General features: G+C 32.0%; 1 protein-coding gene across 2 annotated transcripts in view; it reads left to right on the top strand.

Annotated features, from left to right (window-relative positions):
* The window catches only part of LOC144840291 (coatomer subunit zeta-1-like), a 66,464-nt gene that overhangs the window by 41,975 nt on the left and 4,387 nt on the right, over positions 1-20,102 (top strand). For both annotated transcript variants that reach the window (XM_078696069.1, XM_078696077.1), the window contains 2 exons: positions 5,625-5,702; positions 12,818-12,908. In XM_078696069.1, coding sequence (XP_078552195.1) covers positions 5,625-5,702; positions 12,818-12,908 — 169 coding nt within the window. The remainder of the gene's footprint in view (positions 1-5,624; positions 5,703-12,817; positions 12,909-20,102) is intronic.

Raw genomic sequence — 20,102 nt, 5'->3', positions numbered from 1 at the left:
GTATGTGCTGCTATTTAAGCCGTCTAATAATATAGACCAGAAAAGAATTATACCAAATAAGAATTGTATATTATAATTATTATTACAATAATTATTCTACATTTATTATATAGCAACAAGATATTAATTATTGTTTAAATAGGTATCATATTCTATCATTAAAATAAGTTTTAATACTTTTAATCTTGCCTTTTTTATACTTATTGATAATCAAAATTAATTTAATTGCATAATTACAAAACGAGAAATTATTTACAGATATCGTGGGATGAGTAATTTATAATAATTATGGTTGGTTTCGGTATCGCACTAACCTTTGCTCATATTCGACTTTGACATTATTATTGGAACAAAACATGAAAAAGGAAGTCCGAATTACAGAATGAAACATATCCCAAGATGCTGGAAAGGTGGATAAGGTGTTTGCTACGAAAGTGAATTAACACATAATACAAGTAAAAGATATACCTTGGGTCCAACTACCTCCCAATTGGCATTACATATAATGTAACATCCTTCAGTTAGGATAGTTAGCTGTTGACAAATACTTCCCAGGTTGTTTGTCGCAATATAAACATTGTCAAATATTATTAAAAGATCACTTGTTGAAATGATGCTTGTTGAAAGTTGCGTAGTTGTTAATTGTAAACTTTCGTAATATTTTCTATCCTATGTTTTATAGTAGCTCTAAGCCAAAAACTGTTAAGGCCCATTTACACTAGGGCGATAACGATCGACGATAAAAAGATAAATATGCATTTTTCATACCTAAAACAAAAGAATTTTAAAAAGTTTCCATCCTAGAACTATAGGATTATCATCTATGCTGCCTTTGATGAAAATAATATTTCCACACGTCCAATCAAATGACGTCATGATTAGTAAGAGCAATAATATCGTTACAATACAACGATTTTATTGTTTTATTGATCATGACGTCATTTGGTTGGATTTTCAAAAATATTATTTTTATCAAATACAGCATACATGATTATCCTATAGTTCTAGAACGAAAACTGTTCTAATTTTTTTCGTTTTATTCAAGAAAAATGCATGTTTATCTATTTATCGCCGATCGTTATCGCCCTAGTGTAAATGGGCCTTAACTCTGTCTTCTAAAACGAATGCCCAAAACTTGCGCCGTTTGAAGTGGAGCACCTTCAAATTTCCCTTTAGCCATTCTCTTATGTTAGGATGGCAATAACATCAAGAAAGGACAAGTTAAATATCGTTTTCATCAAGATTTCAGGACATATAATTCTGCAAGTTTAATTATCTATTAATTTAAAGTTGGTGGAAACTAAATTTTAAAAAAGCTTGGCTACAAGTGCATACATTATAACTCTCTGTTTTTCTTTGCTGACCGGGACATCAATTATAAGCTTGTCATTCTCCATTTTTCTTCACTGACCGTGGTTAATCCCACTTCCTGTGTCCACTACCCTGGTCATCTTTGATACATAGCTGGTGAGGATGGAAATGAATTTGCACTATTCTGTTGATACTCCCTTTTCCTTTTTATTTTAGCCAATCATTAAAGTTCATTTGAATTTGATACTTTACAACAAATTGTACAAGTTTTTAGGAGTTAACACTAATTGGTTAAGTAGGTGAATTAATTTATACATTTGTTTGAACTTGTTTTATTGATTTCTGTACTTTTTAAGCATCACTGTGGTGTTTCATTACTCAGCAGTACTTGTTGTAGGATTAGGTAGCCAAAAGTGACCCACATTCCTCTTTTCATTGGATATTCTTTTAATAAAATAAATAAAGTATAATAATACTATAATCGTACCATATATATTATGATTAATAATTAGGCTTGTTGATTATTAATTTTTTAATCTATTTTCTATCATAATTTATCCTTACTTTAATTAAAGCATTAGTAGGCAGCTCAACATGCATTTTCATTTAGTGTTCTTCACAATTTTTGAAAATAAAATATAAATTATTAGAATCATAAATTGTATTTATTTATGATTAATTATATTGCAAGTTTATAAATGTTATGGGCTGAACAATGGTAGGTGTAGGCTTTTTTTGGCAAATTTATTTTTTAAAGTTTACGACAATTCATTTCTTTATACCCCATCATGTGCTAAAGTTGATCATGATCGGTCATTGTAAAGCGCTTTGATCATTGTAAAGGCGCTATATAAATTGAAATGTAATGTAATGTAAAAAAAGTTGTTGGAACCAGTTATCAATTTACTGTAAAGTTAAATTCGATTTTAATCATCATTCGACTTCATTCCCATATGACCAATCTAACCATGATTTTTGCGAATTAAGCAGTCACTCTGGTATCACTTTGTAATTGGACACTCAGTTACTTATTGGTACAAACCCAACGATTTCAATAACTTTTAATTCAATCAATTGATAGTCGATTTGTTGACCCAGATTTTTCCTCTGAAAAAAGGCTTTGTCATTCACTTATTTTCTCTATTCATTCTGGTAACGCATAGAGGTACAATTTCTTATTTTTGGCACTGGGTCAAAAGGATATGCCAAAAAGTTGACTTTTGGACTTTTTTGACCTTCGTCTGTCCCATGTACATGAGTCTTTAATATAGTGTTATTAATTAGATTGTAAAATGATGGTTATTTTGGTAATGATGATTATTTATATACTGTCACGACCATCATTATCATCATCGCTGTCATTATATTTATTACTATTACACCGATACAAATTTCACTATTTGTCCTTTTTATCATCATTGTAACCATCATTCTGTAAATGGTGATGATTGGAAATAAAATGAATTTTTCCTCATCTTTGTTATTTATTAATTATAATTAATTTTATAATTATTATGATCAGTTACCATCATATTAGTTATTTCTTCACTATTAATACTTTTTTAATAATTAAAGCATATACAGTATTGTCCCACAAAACATGTAAAAAATAGATTAATAAAAATTGAACATTTTGTAGTTTTATTAATTTGCCAAAAAAAAGACAAAATAAACAATAACAATTTTTAACAATTATTACACAATATTTAAAAAAATGGCTTATTCAACACATTTTTCCCCAGTTTTTAGGGGAACAATATAGGCTAACAGATAGCCTCATGTAATGACGTACAGTATAAAATAAGTTTCTTCTAGATACGCCAATAAACTGTTAAAAGTAAAACTCAATTCTCAAGATCAAGACAAACATATAAAAAATGTGTAATACAAGCAAAACTAATTTGTTTATAATGTCCAGAGACAGGAAAGAAAAAAGCAAAAGGGAAGGATCATCATAAATAAAGGATATATGTTCTGTTTAACGCTGCCGTGCCTTGTGTATGTACACTCCCCCAGAAGTGGGTTGGGGAAGATTGTGAAAGTCTGAGGTGGTCATTCACCGAATCTTATTGCAATCAAATTAAAAGATTTATCTATTAATTAATGCCAGAAAGTGAAATAGGCAGACACATACTCATCGCAAAAAGTTTGTAAGAAGCCAGAGTTTTTATTGAATCATCTTCATTATGGTACATACCATCAAAATGATAGTTTGGAAAGAAATTAATATTTTTTTAAATAAAACATTCCAGAAGCAATGAAGAAACAGAGAAACTATATATTTTTTTTCATACGCATCCAACAACGAGCACAAACTCGCTAATTACAGGTTGGATAAACTATTTCATAATTTATCATGCTTATAAACTCACATTTGATGCTTAGGGAGTGGAGTTAAAAGAGTTACAAGTCTGACACTAGGTCAGGCTTGAACCCCGAACCTTGGGATTGGAAAGCAAGCACGTTAACTACTAAGCTGCAGTTCCACTGTTGTAAAGTTTAGTACAGTACTTCTCTCTTTCATACATTAATATGAAATTCATAGTGGCACCTTTAAGTTAAATTGAGGAACTATCAAGCATTTAATATATACATTTCTATCTATTACTGTATATCTTTTTTTAAACTTTTTTAGCAATCAAATTTCTAATAATGTTGATATTAATATCACATTCACATGGGTTGGCAAAATTTATAGAAGTTCCAAAAATATTTTATTATTGTGTTATGCACAGTATTAATTTAATATCATATTATAATAAAGCATGAAAACCACCAGAGACTGGAAGAAATAGTTTACTTGAAGGAAACTCTGTTATCAATATTTGTCAAAAGTGATTAAAAGCTAAATTTGCCTAAGGCGTAATGTAAATTGCTGAGGCTAAAGGTGGCTGAGGGGAAATGCTAGCACAATGTTTTTGTACAGCCTGGATAATGTCCAGTGATGTCTCTCAATATGTCCAGTTTTTTTTTAGATGCCATCTCAGATTCTGAGTCATGTGGAGATTATATTGAAAACTATGAGTAATGTTGAAAGTTTGGACAGTGTATAGTCTGAATGGGGGTTTATTCTTAATACTGGTTTATTCTGATTTTGGTCTGATGTTTAGCAACATAATTTCTCTTTGTTCACTTTTCTTAATTTCTATTTGGGATCACTATTTATAGTGAAACCCAGATTTATATTTAAGCACTCATTTGAATTAAGCACTTTTCTTGAATATGGCCTTGTATTTTGGGAAAAACTAGAATAGACATTACAATTTGTTGAAATGATCAGGCCATCTTATCAAATATCTATTTTTAACAATAAACTGACTAACACAATTATCCTTTACAACTAAACTATTAGAGACATGTCAAGTTTTTTTTCTTGGTAGATAATACCGTAATATGAAATTATTAAGTAAAAACATAAAATTATATTTGATAAAACATATGATTAGCATATTTCGGATATGATTTACACAGTGTATGATCTAAACCATGTAAAACAAGCTATTAATGTCTCTTTGCATTTACTTGAAGTCCATATGCTTTGTCCGTCAAACCGATAAACTTTAAATTGTTCTTTTGAGGAAATTGTAAGCTTGTGACTGGACACGTCCCTGTTTTTTATAATACACTCAAAAGTGTCAGTTGAAGGGGGGAAAAAGACCAACTCGCTTATTATCTAAATCTGTTTCGTCAAAGTTTGTGTATTTTTAGAAATAAATTTTATAAAAAATATGTATGAATGTATACATTTATTTTTCTGTTTATAATAAATTATCATGTAACGAGGTCCAGTTGGAAATTCTCCAAGGCATACAATGGTTGATAGGAAACTATACCCATATGGGCTGTCTGTCAGTTACGTAGGGAATTGTTTGAACTCTGTTCATTGATATATGATTCAAATGTACATCCATTATAATAGTTCTATATCATTCTTGCCTGATATAGAAGTTGTAGTCAAACCCCTCTTCCCCCTCAAAAAACTAAAACTAATCATATTTTGGTCTGTCAAATTTTTCTTTCATATTCAAAGTAGATGGTTATGCATATACTGGAATGTTTTCTCCTCTGGCGTTACATTGCGGTTGAGCATATTCTGTGTTCAAATGCAAATATTACAAATATACCCTTTAAAATTGATGTCACTTTTGATTTTTTTCATTTTATATAATAAATCAAAATTATGTGCACGCCAGCCCTTTACTAATTTGATATAACCATGCACTTATAATATATATTATATCGTTGATTGTTGATTACCTATTGTAAAAAGATATACATAATACTAATAACAAATTTTATATTTTATATTTCAGAAAAAATGTGGAAAAGAAAGCATTATTTGAACATTTAGATTCAGTATTTCTTGCAGTTGATGAGATTGTTGATGGAGGGTAAGTTTGGAAAACTCTTTTTATATAAAAAAATGTATATTGTAAAAGAAATGTATCAAATGACAAATGTCAATGAGTAAAGCTTCTACTGTATGGCATGGTCAGTTCAGTCGGACCAAAAATAACTTTGCTTTTGACACTAGAGAGGGCAGCAAACAAATTTCAGACACTTAATTTTATGTCGTTGTTATCTTTTCTTTTTTTATTGGGTGTTGTTTTGTCACCATATCCTCTTTCTCATCATACGTCTGCCGTCAAGTTATCTGACATTTTTTTTTATGGTGACAACTTCCTTCATTGGCCGTGCATTTATTACTAATTTCCATTCCCCTTGACAGTGTTACTCCCATTCTGCTTTTAAAATCTTGCTTTTTGGGTTTTAAGTACACATTTTGAGAGTGATTTTACTACCAATATTGTTATCAGCACTTGCAACTATTGTATTGTATATTCTTTTTTCTTATTTTTATCAGCTAAACTGGATTTAGAAAAGATTTTTTATAGCTTATAGCTAGGCCCTATCTAGCTGTGTGCATGCTATTGTCTTAGCAGTGTTCAGTGAAGCAAAGCCTATTGTTGCCTAAGAACTTTGGGACAGCATAGCACAGAAGATTTGTTTACAGGGCCTAGAGTCGGTGTATGTGAGATATTATTATTATAATCTACCATTGCTGCGAGTAAAATATGTTGACCTATAACTATAGCTACTCAAAGCTACTTAACCTGAGACAATATGCTGGAAAAATTACTACTGCGGTTGGAAGTGTTTTGAAAGACTTGGGAATTTTCCATTATAGAGGTACCCGTGGTGGACGCAAGTCAAAATTTCACACAAAGAGTAATAAAGATATAGATTCTAAAAACCTTTCAAACATAAACAAGAAAGTACAAGAAGCAGTTAGGAAACAAAAGCCTGCAAAATATTTTCATTGGCGAGCAGGACAGATTAATGTTAATACCTGCTCAGATGACTTCTTACTACATGAAACCCTCATTCAAATTAAAGCAGCAAACCTTGACATCGTGTGTATGCAGGAAGTGAGACGGATTGGTACCGGTGCAATCTCACATGAGGGCTACAATGTATACTGGACTGGACTGAAAATCAAAAAGATGTATGGAGTTGCTATTGCCATCAAACAGTCACCCCATATCAAAGTGTCTAATGTTTATAATGTATATGAACGTCTAATGGCAATAGACGTCACAATAAAAAATTGTAAATTAAGAATTGTGTCTGCGTACTCTCCTACGGAATCCGGTTCAGAATCTTCAAAGGATATTTTCTATGCAAAACTCTCCAAAGTAACAAGAGTTGAGAACAACACAAAACTCTTACTGATGGGAGACTTTAATGCAACATCAACAATAACAACCAGAAAATCACTCTTTGATGGAAACCTACATAGATTTCAAGACACAGATGACATTAGTAACGACAATGGCACAAGACTCATCAACTACTGCTCTGACTTCAAGCTATGCATACTGAACACCTGGTTTGACCATTCAAACGTTCATCGGATCACTTGGCATAGCAACGATGGTGTTACAAAGAAAACACTAGATTACAACATATGTGATCACTGGTTGAGGAAGTATGTTACTGACACAAGAGTCTATAACAACTATTATCTTTCGTCTGATCATAGAATCCTTGTGAGTAATATGACAACACCAGCCAACAAAGCAGCCAGGTGGAAGAAGCATAAAAAGAAAAAACAGAGCAAAAGAGCCAACATGAGTAAACTTAAAGATCGAGAAGTAAGAAATAATGTTAAAACAAAGATAGAAGAAGAAATTAATAAAATTAATAAAATTACTTCTCCTGAAAAGACAACAACCACTACATCAACTGAGCGCTATACAACACTTATGACAGTGCTAAATAAGGCAGTTGAAGAAGTCCCGAAGAAAACAAGAAACCAAAATGCTCATCCCTGGGATGGTGATGAAAGACTACAACAGCTTATAAAAGAAAGAAAGAATATTAACAAAAGCACAGTTACCTACAAAGAAGAGGAGATCAAGGCTATGCAGAAAGCAATTAAGATAAGGGTTAAGGAACTACGGAATGAATATTTGTATGAAGAAGCAAGCAAGTTAAATGAAGCCCACCAAAATAGAAAAATATTTGATTTATGGAGAAAAGCTAAGGAGCACGGTGATGTTATAAGAAAAGCACCAAAGCCTATAAAATGTCCTGGATTACGTGAACACTTTAAAGATCACTTTAATCCAGACCAATCTAGCCTTAAAATCCCAGATGAAATTAGCACACCTCCAGAATATATTATCAACCTGAGACAACCAGAATTTGAGATAGACAATGAACCTCCGTCCAAGAAAGAAATTATTGATGCAATCGGACATCTAAAAGGTCGCAAAGCTACCCTAGATGTCGCTTCTGAAATGTTGCAAGTCGCCACAGAGAACCCAGTATTCGTCGACCATGTACATAGACTGTTTGAGGAAATTTGGAGAACGAAAGAAGTACCAAGTGATTGGGGACTGTCCAAATTAACAACCATTTGGAAAAAAAAAGGCAGTCCACTTGATCCATCAATGTATAGAGGAATATCGATTGGGTCTACATTTTCAAAGATACTTATGGTTATCATTCTTTCACGTTTTTCCATCTTTTATGAAAGTCAACTTCTACGCACACAGTTTGGATTCAGGTCCAACAGAGGGTGCAATGATGCTATATATGTAATCAAGCAGATCCAGGAAATTGCGTATCGCTCAAATCGCAAACTCTATACATGCTTCATTGATTTAACAGCAGCATTCGACCATGTGAATCGTAATCTTCTCTTCCTAAGCGTTCGTAATAGGTTTCACTTAAACCAGTCTACTACTATGATTGACATTATACAATCACTGTACAGCTCAACGAAAGCATACCTTGCTGACGACGATCCGAGTGATGATAAGTTCGAAACATCTTCTGGGGTGCGACAGGGTGGTATTGAGAGTACCAGCATGTTTAACCAATATTTTGATTACGTTATTAGAGTGTTCAAACAACGCTGTAAAGATGCTAGTTTGGATGGCCTAATGATACAATACCTAATTCCTATTGAAGCTACAAATCGTGCTCAAAGACGTAAAGCACCATCAAGGGGCATCTATGACGACTTTGAAAGTGGCTATGCTGATGACTTTGCTGTAAGCTCCTGGTCACAAGAAGAACTGCAAACCATTGTGAACATCTTGAATAAAGTTTGTCTGGAATTTGGTCTAAGAATTAGTGCCCCCAAAACAGAAACCATTATATGGAACTGGAAAGAGGAAGTTGAAGAATACCCAAGATGCATCATACAAATTGGCGGCGTACACATTAACAACGTAACACACTTTAGATACCTTGGTGTATGGGCTACCTACAATGATGTTCATATTGGAGATCAAGAAGTAAAATACAGAATCAATTCAGCCAAAGGAGCATTTGCAGAGAATAGAGCATTGCTTACCAACAGAACGATCCACTTACAAACAAGAATGATGTTTCTTAATGGTCTAGTTAGGAGTAGACTCACCTATGGTTGCCATGCTTGGAGGGCAACAGGAAGTGAAATGTCCAAACTTAGCACAACATACAAAACCTTCCTAAGAAGAATGCTAGTGAATGGCTTTCAAAGAGTCTGCCCACCAAACCATGTAGACATATCCTCAGATGAAGAAACAGATGAAAACTATATAGACTGGCGTTACGTTATTGATAATGACGATCTCTACAAAATTACTGGCTGTCAACCGCTAGAAGAATATGTCTACAAGCAACAATTCAACTGGATCGGACATGTAATTAGAAAAGAAAATGAAGATCCTACAAAAATTCTTACTTTTCACACAACCCAAAGTAAACGAAGAGGTCGGAAGATACCATCAATACTTGATAGAGTTGTACAACAAAGTCAACTTACTAGATGCAACTTCATTAGAGCCTGCTTCAACAGAAATTTATAATTCCCAGCAATGTTTTAACTGTATATATGAACTGTTTATAAGTTGTTTTGTGACTGTGTAATTTGGTAGTAGTCACTCTCATACTGTAGGCCTACATTTAAAAGTAACACATCCAAATGCCAACTTTAAGTCAATGGCTACCAGATGTCTCTGTGAGACGGTTATTTGAACCAGTACCAGTACCAGATAAACAAAATGACGTATAACATGGAGTAATCCTGATTAGCTTTCTTGGCTCCTAGTATTTGCAATTGCCGCATGTTATGTAATTACATTTTTTCTTTCTTTTCTTATTAACGGAAGTGAATGAATTAATTATGTCCCAATTTGAATGTGACAAAAATCTTTATGTGACAAAAATCTTTTTTTTTTTTGAAGGATAAGAATTATTGAAATAATAAATTGTATGTACGCAAGTTGTAGAAATAGTTAATGATATGATGAAAATCAAATGAAAATAAAAAAGATTTTCTAAAGAACCATTCTGTATCTATCCTTGTTCATTTTATAAATATTAAATACAGGTTACATACAAATTTGTATTACTTCACTCATCCATGCACATGAGGTATAAAGATTACTGAAATAGGTTTAAACTGTTATCTGCCATATTGGACCCAACATTTTCCCACTTAAGGCTAATTTACACTGACGAGCAGTAATGGTAAGCGGTGACGGTAAACGGAATACAAAAATATGTTATTTCTGATTGCCATACACAGAATGCGAATCAGACAGGCAGTTGAGCGGAAATCCGCTAAGGATAGAAACAGATTCTTGGGCTTCTTTTGTATGTTTGTTCATTATACACGTACACCATTATTACTCGCTATATATCGCGCTATATAAATCCATGTTATTATTTATTACACATTTTTACTATTGCATCCATACAACAAGGGATATCAAACTGACTGGAATCATTGTACTAAGAAGGTTGTACTAGTACAGTTGAAACCTACCCTAAAGCAGATCCTTGCTATATTACAAAAATTCACTACTTATGAAATAACACAAGGAATGATAATGATTTTTTTTTAAATGAGATAAAAACAGATGGATATGTAGTTGTAGCAAAATAATTGACCTGCTATATTTCGATTAATATTCAAATTATTCAGCAGTTTCCGCGATGTTAAACACATAGCGTACAGTTGCTTCATTCATCACGTGTAGATTTTGATGTTTTATTTTGAACTATTTAATCAAATAATTTTTCTAGCCTCTGGTCAAATAAGGACAGTTGTGCTGCCAGCAAAAGTGACAAGCTTGTTAGCGGTTGAGGTCATTTCTGACAGTTGGTCATCTTGATTTTTATCAATTTTTTGATGCAAATAAAATGAAAATGTTTCTTGTTTCATTTCACATTTATATTTTATTTCATGTATCATCTTGCATGACATTAAACTGTTTCATTCAGTTTTAAATTTTCTATAAAGTAATTTAAACAAGACTGTGTAAGTCTGTCTGTTTTTCATTTCATTATAAGATGACTCACATCAGTTAGCTTCTGTTAACCTTACATCATAATCTTGGGATGCAAAAATAAACAATTTTCTTTGGGGACACATTTTACATGCATACATAGTGCAAAGTTAAACATAGAACATACTTTATACTTCTTTTAGGGTTAGATACTTTTAACCTTCGTTATCCAGGAAAGCAGACAATTTTAGTTTACATTGAATATTAATTTTTGAAATTCATAAAATTTGTTTCTGATATTTCTATACATTATAGTAAAGTGTGCACATCTGGCTTCTGTGCATTAATGGGGATCTTTTGGGAAAGTAGGTGGTTACACAGACAGGTGCCCATCCTTTTTACAGATGAATGAATTTGGTTTCAGCTTAACACAACAAAACTTTCTATATGTTTTTAATATCTATTCCACTGCTCTTTGAGACGGTTTTGTACACTAATAGCGCAATACAAATAGTAATCCATTATTTGAAAAAGAAAATTTATGTATTAATATGTTCATTCATATATTATTTATCATTGTTGTAATGTTATATTAAAATAAAATTAAAAATGTTGTTATTTATATATTAATATTTACTGTAGATATTTAACTCTCATATTCGGATAAATAACTTGTGTATAATTTATGGTTTTATTTTTCTTTAATAAACTTTTGAAGTCAAATATAAATATTGACTCATGAAGGATTTAATACAAGTATGTATTCATGTTCTTGCATTACTGCAAAATAAAGAAACAACATTTAAAACTAAATGTAGGCTAAAGAGATGAACCTGCAGAAGTGTGACAATTCAGGCAGGAATTACCTCACAAGGTCGTGCACATTAGCAGAAACTTGACGGACATTCAAAGCAGGCTTAGAACATTTGTCGTTGTTTAATTGCATTGGATCCTGCCGATATAAACCCCTCGATGTGTGGGTGAATCCAAGTAGTTACGTTTGCGAAACATGCTGTATGACAGCTTCGTATCATGATCGGGTGCGAGGATTAGACGAATGTCATAATCCTTAATACGTTCATGTCGTACAGCTGGAAAAGCTTGTCAATGGGTGACAAGATGTGCTGGAGCGATTAAACCGCGTTGTGCAGTTTAGGATTTGAAACTGACATGTTCATGCTGTTTGCGATATTTTACCGGATTAAGACCGACATCCATGGTTTATATATGATTTAGCCAATCAAGATTTTCAGAGTTCATCTGATATTTCGGGGCGGTTTGTTATTTTAGCTGAGCTCACAACACCGCCCCTATGACAACTAGCACGATTTGAGTTCGTAACAGGTCATAGTCATTAAAATGTCAAATGTTTTTCAAGTTTCATTTTTTCAAATATATTTTTTTTTTAAATATTGCTTTCACTTTTCAACTTGTATTTGGAAAGGAAAAAATGTATAATGATGAATCAAAATAGTACAACAATTGCATACATTCTTGCTTGTTAGTTTAACAGTTTGTGGAATGAAATTAAGACCTGCAGTAGTGGAGAGTAATATAAGTCAGATGATTTATGAACATACTATAGGTTTGACCAACCTATAGTATGTTAGAATTGAAGTTGACTTATAATTGGCAAAAAAAATAAATTAATAATTATTTTCTGTACAGGAATATTTCTAAGCATAAATTATTTATAATAATCTCTTTTTATTTTATAGAATTTTGATGGAATGTGATTCTAATACCGTTATTTCAAGAATAGCATTAAGAGGGGATGAGGTACCAATATCTGAACAGAACTTTGCACAGGTAATTGCCTACTTAATTGCTTACTGCTATATTTCACACTTGTTATGTTTGTGTCTTAGGTACAAGTACAATCTGTTTTCTGATCATCTATGTTCCTTCCAAAGTTCCAATAATGTATTCAAGGAATTCTCTATTGTTTTTCCTGTCATGAGTCTAAACTAACATTGTTGTGTTTTGTGCCACTGTATCAAATGCCATTCTTTCAAGACAAAGCAATTACATAACTATTCTACATTAAGATGTAAACCCTCACATTATACCTGATATAATTAATCATCTTTTCTACGTCAATTTTCTCTCTCCTCCCAAAGGGTTACTGACTGTCACTCAATCCAGGCTGCTACACCATCTCTTCACTTCTTCTTGTCTTGCACATTATGTTCCTCCAAAAATGGTTTTCAAGCTTTCTTTCTTTACCATATTTGTCCACATCATTGTTGGCTGTCCTCTTAAGTCTTACTCCAACTTCTGATGCCAAACTCTCTTTACAGGTTCATCTTTTCTTAGAAGCTCCTGCCTTGTTCATCATCATGTTCTTCCAAACCAATGTTTCTGAGAACTTTCTTTCTTTACCATACATTTCATCGCTGTCTGTCCTCTTACTCTTCTACCTCTAACTTACTCTCTTTACTTTACTTTTTTTAATGTCCCATCAGTCTCAAACTACTGCTTTTACCATCTAATCAAAATCATCATAATAATCATTAGTGGCTTTAACAATATTACGATCACTTGTTCCGTTTCTTCTCCATAAGTACACTTTCATATAATAATTAACCTTCAATTATATCAATCGTTCTCCACAATTTCATGACAATCTAAAGGGTCATAAAGTGTAAGATTACATTCTTGTAAAAAAAGAAAAATAATTTCTCTTGAAATTCTTTCTTGATCTTTGTCAAAGTCTTTTGAGATTAGTTAGAAAGTGAAACTGTCTGTTGATTCATGTGATAAAGTACATGTATTGATTATGATAGTAATGTTGCTGCAGTAAGCTATACTTCAATTTGCACTTTTTCATTTTATTTGTTTGTGTTTCATAAAAAAAAAAACAATAAATAAAGAAATAAAAAAATAAAGATTATACCAGTAGATAAAAGTTGAAAAATAAAGTAAAAATGATGAGCAGATAAATGTACATATGCTGAGCATAATAATGAATAACAAAAAGTCAAATGATGGAAGAATAAATTAAACTAGCAAGTCACAGGACATGAAACAACAACCAAGAACAAACCAAACATCGATTTAGTAAAGTGATCTTTAATTTTCTTGGAGAATGAGTAGTGAGTGACAGCACTTGAAATTAAGAGGTTAAATTTTTATACATGAATGGCCAAGAATATCTAATACTGTGTTGGAAATAGTTGGATGGGAATTTAAATGTTATTTCTGGTTCGAGTGTCATATTTATGAATGGTGTTATTGGGAGCAAACAGGTTGGTAACATGGGAGAATGAAGTGGGTAGCCGAAAAAAACAAAATGATAATGATTATGATAAGAATACACTTTGAATTATGCAATGAGGATGGTACTGATTGAACTGATTTCTATTTAGAAAAAAAGTGGTGATCCTGTGATTAGTATTAGGTGATATTTATTGTTAGACTTAAGCAATTGTCTATACTATCAAACTTTATGTGACAAAAAATGTCACTACCATATTTGGGCATATCACTACCATATTTGGGCAAATCACACTTTTTTTTTGTCAAACTGATTTGATAGTGTAGACAGTGCTTTACAATGTGAAGCAGTATGTTTGAATGGTGTATTTGTATTCTGTATTTTACCAAGATAATTTCATAACATTTATCATTTCTGTAACTTAAAAATTCTTCTTAAAATATTCATCCATAAGCTGTTGGCACCCACCCGACAAGCTTTTTTTAGTTCAACAACAGTAACTAAACACCATAATTTTTCATGAAAATTACAATACATTGTACATACATTTTCCCTGTTATTACAGCAAGAAGCGGCAGTTATTAGAATATTTAAACTTATTAGTTTTTAATCTAACATCGGAAATGTTTTCATTTAGAAATATAATAGGTTAAATTGTATTTCATAGTTGTTTGTCTCTGGGTAACATTAGTAATTAAAAAGCTTTATTAAATTAATCTCTATTAATATGGAAGGAAATATTAAAACTGTAAATTCCTGTGTCCTTGTTATAAAAAAAAAATGTTATTTTATGCACCCCTAGTTTTATACCACATTATTTTAAAGTACATTATTCTCTTATGAATCTATTAAATGAATTGCAATTATCATTTTTATGAACATATATTATCCAAAAATTGGATTATCGTAAAAAAAAACCAATAATGTGTCCACAAACAACATAGTTTTCGGTGTCATTAGTTCACAGAATGACATGGGCAAAATGTGATATTAATAAATTTGCATGATGAGTAATTCGTGAACAAGGCTAGAGTAGGGTTTGCGAGAGTTCTGTTGACGTTTTTCGTGCCCTGTTAAATCTCTCATTATCACATCGCAATACTTGACACCTTCTTTGTAAATGTACAAGACGCTCTGGAGGATATTTCACACATTTTGCTTCCTGCTTTTAATTAAAACTGTCAGCACCTTTGTTCAAATCAATCCAACTAATTACCGTGACCCTAGCCGAAAAAAACATAAAGAGTCGTGATTCGAAAGATTGCGAGTCGTTCGGTTCAGTTGGGAACATGCAAATGTTCAATCTCATGGTCAACATTTTACTGAGAGCTTATCTTTCATTTCGTAGATTAAACGATAAATATTATTGGCGGCACTGAACATGGTTCGCGTGTTGAACAACAGCAGCTGTGCGTTTCTGTGTTGAGTGTAGTTGGTGTTCATCTTAATGAGATCAAATTTGGTGTCCAATTGAAATTAGTCTAATTTATTTTATCAGTTTACTATTGAGACTATTTAAAAAATGTTTAAAATGTTTATCACATATATTTTACATACAGAATAGAAAATAAATGTGTTGTACAATATAATTTTATACTTTACTTACAGTACAGAAAATAGAGAACAAAGAGTTAGGTCAACAAATAAACTGCATTTGTAGAAAAGACTTTATTATATTATTTAAGCTGTAAAATGTAAACAAAAAAAACACTATAATGCCACTACAATCAATTTGATATAACCCCACCCTCAACTCCCTCCCTTTCTCATTGTTTTTAATTCATCTGCCTCCTAATGACAAAAGTTGGATCAACCTGTCTAAATTCTATTGTTCTATAACCACATCTCTGAAACTGACCACATATTTTATTAAATCTTGATTATAATAGGATGCACCGCAAGAAGGTACACACAAGTAATTTGACCAATCACAGCTAACAGTTTGATGATCTGTTGTGATTGGTCAAAACACTTGCTTTGCATATACTGTATATCCTTGTGTTGCACCCTATTTTAAACCAAGCTCTAATTAAAGGTAAATATTTAATAGTGTCACATTGGCTATTACCGATGCACAATTAAACAACTGTTTACTGGGGTAGGGAGAAAGAAACACTTGGTTGATGTTCCATTCCTGACACATGTTGGAACAATCGTGTGATTGAATTATCACTTTCACGGTTGCGTGCAATTGATGTGTTATTACTATTATAATAGACATGTTTTATACCAAATGTCAGTGATTCACACGCAAAAAAATAGGAGATTATTTAAATATTTGTAACTTATACTGTACTTGGCCTAATTATAAATATATCTGTTGGATGGTTTGTGTTTTTTGGTGACAGAGAATTTTGATATTAATGAACAAGTGTGAAGTGCTTATCAACATGCCGTGTGTTTAATTGTTGTTGAAATCTGCAATTACTTTTAGAAGTAACTGGGCCAATCACAATCTGATTGCCAGTTGAAAACCTTTATTTTACCCTTTCAGTATGCGATATATTGGTCAATTGTTTAGCATGCAATATTATTTATATATATTCAATACACGTCATCATCATTAGACATATTGAGCTCTACTATATTGTGCTATGCAATAGCTTACTGTATATTAATTAACCCTACATTAGAAGGTTCAATTTATTTTTTGTCTCCATTTCTATTACATACAGATGTAGCATTAATTTGCCATTGTTTTTTGACACCCACGATTGTCTGACTGCATGACACTTGCTTCTTGATAACGTGTCCACCTGTGCGATATAATGTTCACCAATATCCTTTAGGATTGTGGCTATCCATTGGGAATAGGAGTTGTCTGAAAAATAGCGCTATCCAACATGTATTTGAAGATGTTCCACATACATCGGCCGACCCACTGTGTTATTTTGATGCTTCGGTATAGGTCCACACACAGTTTAGTAATTTCCATGCAAAATGTTGACATGAAACTTACTACTAAATGTTGGTCCTTGAGCAGTTTCCCAAAGTATTCACCGTTGAATTTATTCCAGAGCCAATAAACATACATAATGTATATAAAAAAAATAAAATTATTTTTCGAAAAGAATAAATGAATGAAAATTTTAATTTGATTCAACACACAGGGTTTGTCAGCAAAGCTGCAAGTAAGTAATATCTGGTGAACACTTCAATTGATTATTTTCTATATTCTGGTAATAGTTTGTCCCATAAATGCCCCAATGTTCGGTTTATACTTCTTTTTGGCATGTTTGGTTGTGGTCTTTATTCTTTTGTTTTTTCCTCCATTTTTCCAAGGTGTCCCTTAAATAGGAGATCTACTGTAATATAATAATTTTTTTAATTTTTAGATGAACCAATTCCTTTTACCTTTCACAGTTTCTACTTCAACTTTGTTGAACTTTTATTCTATCGTAATTGAAACCTTCTGAGCTACTTTTTTTTACATAATTAATATTGACTCTCACATCTTGTATATTAGTATGTTTGTAATATTGTACACTCACAGACTTCAAAACTGCACTATGGCACGTGTACGCGTACCTACACCTGTAAGTAACACAGACTATGATGACTCAGTACAACTCCCTCTTCTTCGTGTGATGTTGTTTTAGTTTTGTTTCTATAAAAGCACTTAGTAAACGTTGTATCAAGTTTTTAAATGCTTATGTTTTATCTGTATCTATACAAATACTAATAATCTTAAAAATAGACAGATACACAATACTATTTGGCTATCTTATGTTACTATTATGATGAGTGATAAACTATTGTTTTTTACCTCTCTGCTACCTGATTGTGTAACATGTCCGAGAAGATTGAGGTTTAAAAAAAGTTACTGCATGAATGGCGTTATTGGCCCTATAGTTGCATTGCACTTTAAATGCAGATACAGGACAAAGGTTTGGCACTATGTTTGGCATATAGATATCCTTTTATACGTGTCATACAGTTTATTTCTATTTTTAATTATGAGAAGGCCAATGTTGGGTGAAAGATTGACCATACTTAAAGCTCTGTCTACACTATCAAACTAGTTTGACCCAAAAAAAATGTGATGTGCCCAAATGGTAGTGATATACCCAAACATGGTAGCGATATGACATCATCATGTCCATATATGGCCACATATTTCTTCCTGAATTAAAGTTTGATAGTGTAGACAGAGCTTTAGCAATGTTTGTCTATTTTGGTTTTTGTGAAGCAGCTTTCTTGTTGTTCATCAATTTTCCCTGATGTAGGGTGTGTGTGTGTACCATGATGCACAAACTCTTAATGGTTTTTTTAAAAGTGAATATATAGTGTATCCAATATGGACACTGTACAGTCATCTTTAATTCAAATTCAATTTTTCTATTTCTAGAAGAAGATCTAGCAATTCTAAAATGTTTTTAAAGAAGCATTTCACTTATAGCCATACATTATGAAGCGCGCTATGGGAATATGCAATAGCAACACAGTTGCTATCGTCATGTCATACGATGATACTGACAAGCATTATATGAGGATGTGTATAAAACATACTAACAGATGCACTAACAGATGTCTATTAGAAAATGTCTCTTTTTAGACGTTAGAGGAATCTTCATTCACAGTTATAAGTACTTCTGTATTCTGTTCTTTATCATGACTTCTGTCAAATTATTTATGCAATTTGAAATTGATATGTTAATCTTCTTTGGTTTCTGAAATTTTATGTTTTATATTTCGATTCTGATTTCATTATCAAAATGTATGATCCACTTGCCTCTAGTTAGTTTCTTTTTTTAAAGTTGGATTTTTTGATTTTAAAAACTAACGGCAGTATTATATCAGTAAAATTGGTGACATAATGTTCTGTTTAAATGCGTTTCATTCAAACTTGAGAATGAATCTAAAACCCTATTAAACACTGCATAAATTGTTACCAATTTTAACAAGTTGTAACATATTTTGATCTCCTGATTTGCTACACATTTTTGATAGATTCATAGCGAACACGAGTAATCTTAAAAGAAGGTATAGTTGGGGACGCTATTTGATTATTTAGCATAATGTACTGTTGTGATAAGAATAGTCAGTTAAATACATGCGAACCATCTTGTAACAAGAACAAGCCTTTTGCGGGTGTGTTTTTTCCCAAGACTTCACATGTGTCCCCTTGGCCACAAAATTGCCTTGCAAACCTGATTACAACTTATTAAAGGTTTTTGCAAATTTGACTCTGTATAATATGACAAAATCTGAATGAAATATCTTTCTTTATTAATTACATTCTTCATGATTTAAAGTAAATCTATAATTAAATTATTATGAATTTAATCTTCGAAAAACATTTAAAAAATTCACCTCAACCTCTGCGAGTTATTATTGAAAATGTATGTTATGTTTTCTTAAAGACCGCTTCATGTCATACAGTAATTCCCTTATATGGTAAATTCACAAATACTCACAAACCCTCAATACCGACATTGTAGGAAATTACGGATATAAAGTCTTATTTTATCCTTCATGAAAAAAAAAAATGTCATGGCTACAACAGTGTGAACAAATACTTTTACGCACGCTATTAGGGTTTTTATATTTTTAAAGACAAATACAACTTGAAATCAGTAATCTATTTTAGCTTTCTGGTGTTTTAAACCTATTTCAAAGATTAAATATATGCAAAGACAAGATAGTAGTTTGATGGTGTGGACAGAGGTTTAAAACACTCTGGTCACGCGATTTGATCGGGTGGTTTATGATGAAATTTAGGAAATCCTTGGATTTGAGAATTCAAGTGCATGGTCTTATTCATTTTTACCACTGTTAAATATGTG

Source organism: Antedon bifida, chromosome 1 (assembly GCF_963402885.1).
Source record: "Antedon bifida chromosome 1, ecAntBifi1.1, whole genome shotgun sequence".
Classification (NCBI taxonomy): Eukaryota; Metazoa; Echinodermata; class Crinoidea; order Comatulida; family Antedonidae; genus Antedon; species Antedon bifida.
Note: the sequence above shows the minus strand (reverse complement) of the source record. Positions and strands in the feature narration are given on the sequence as shown.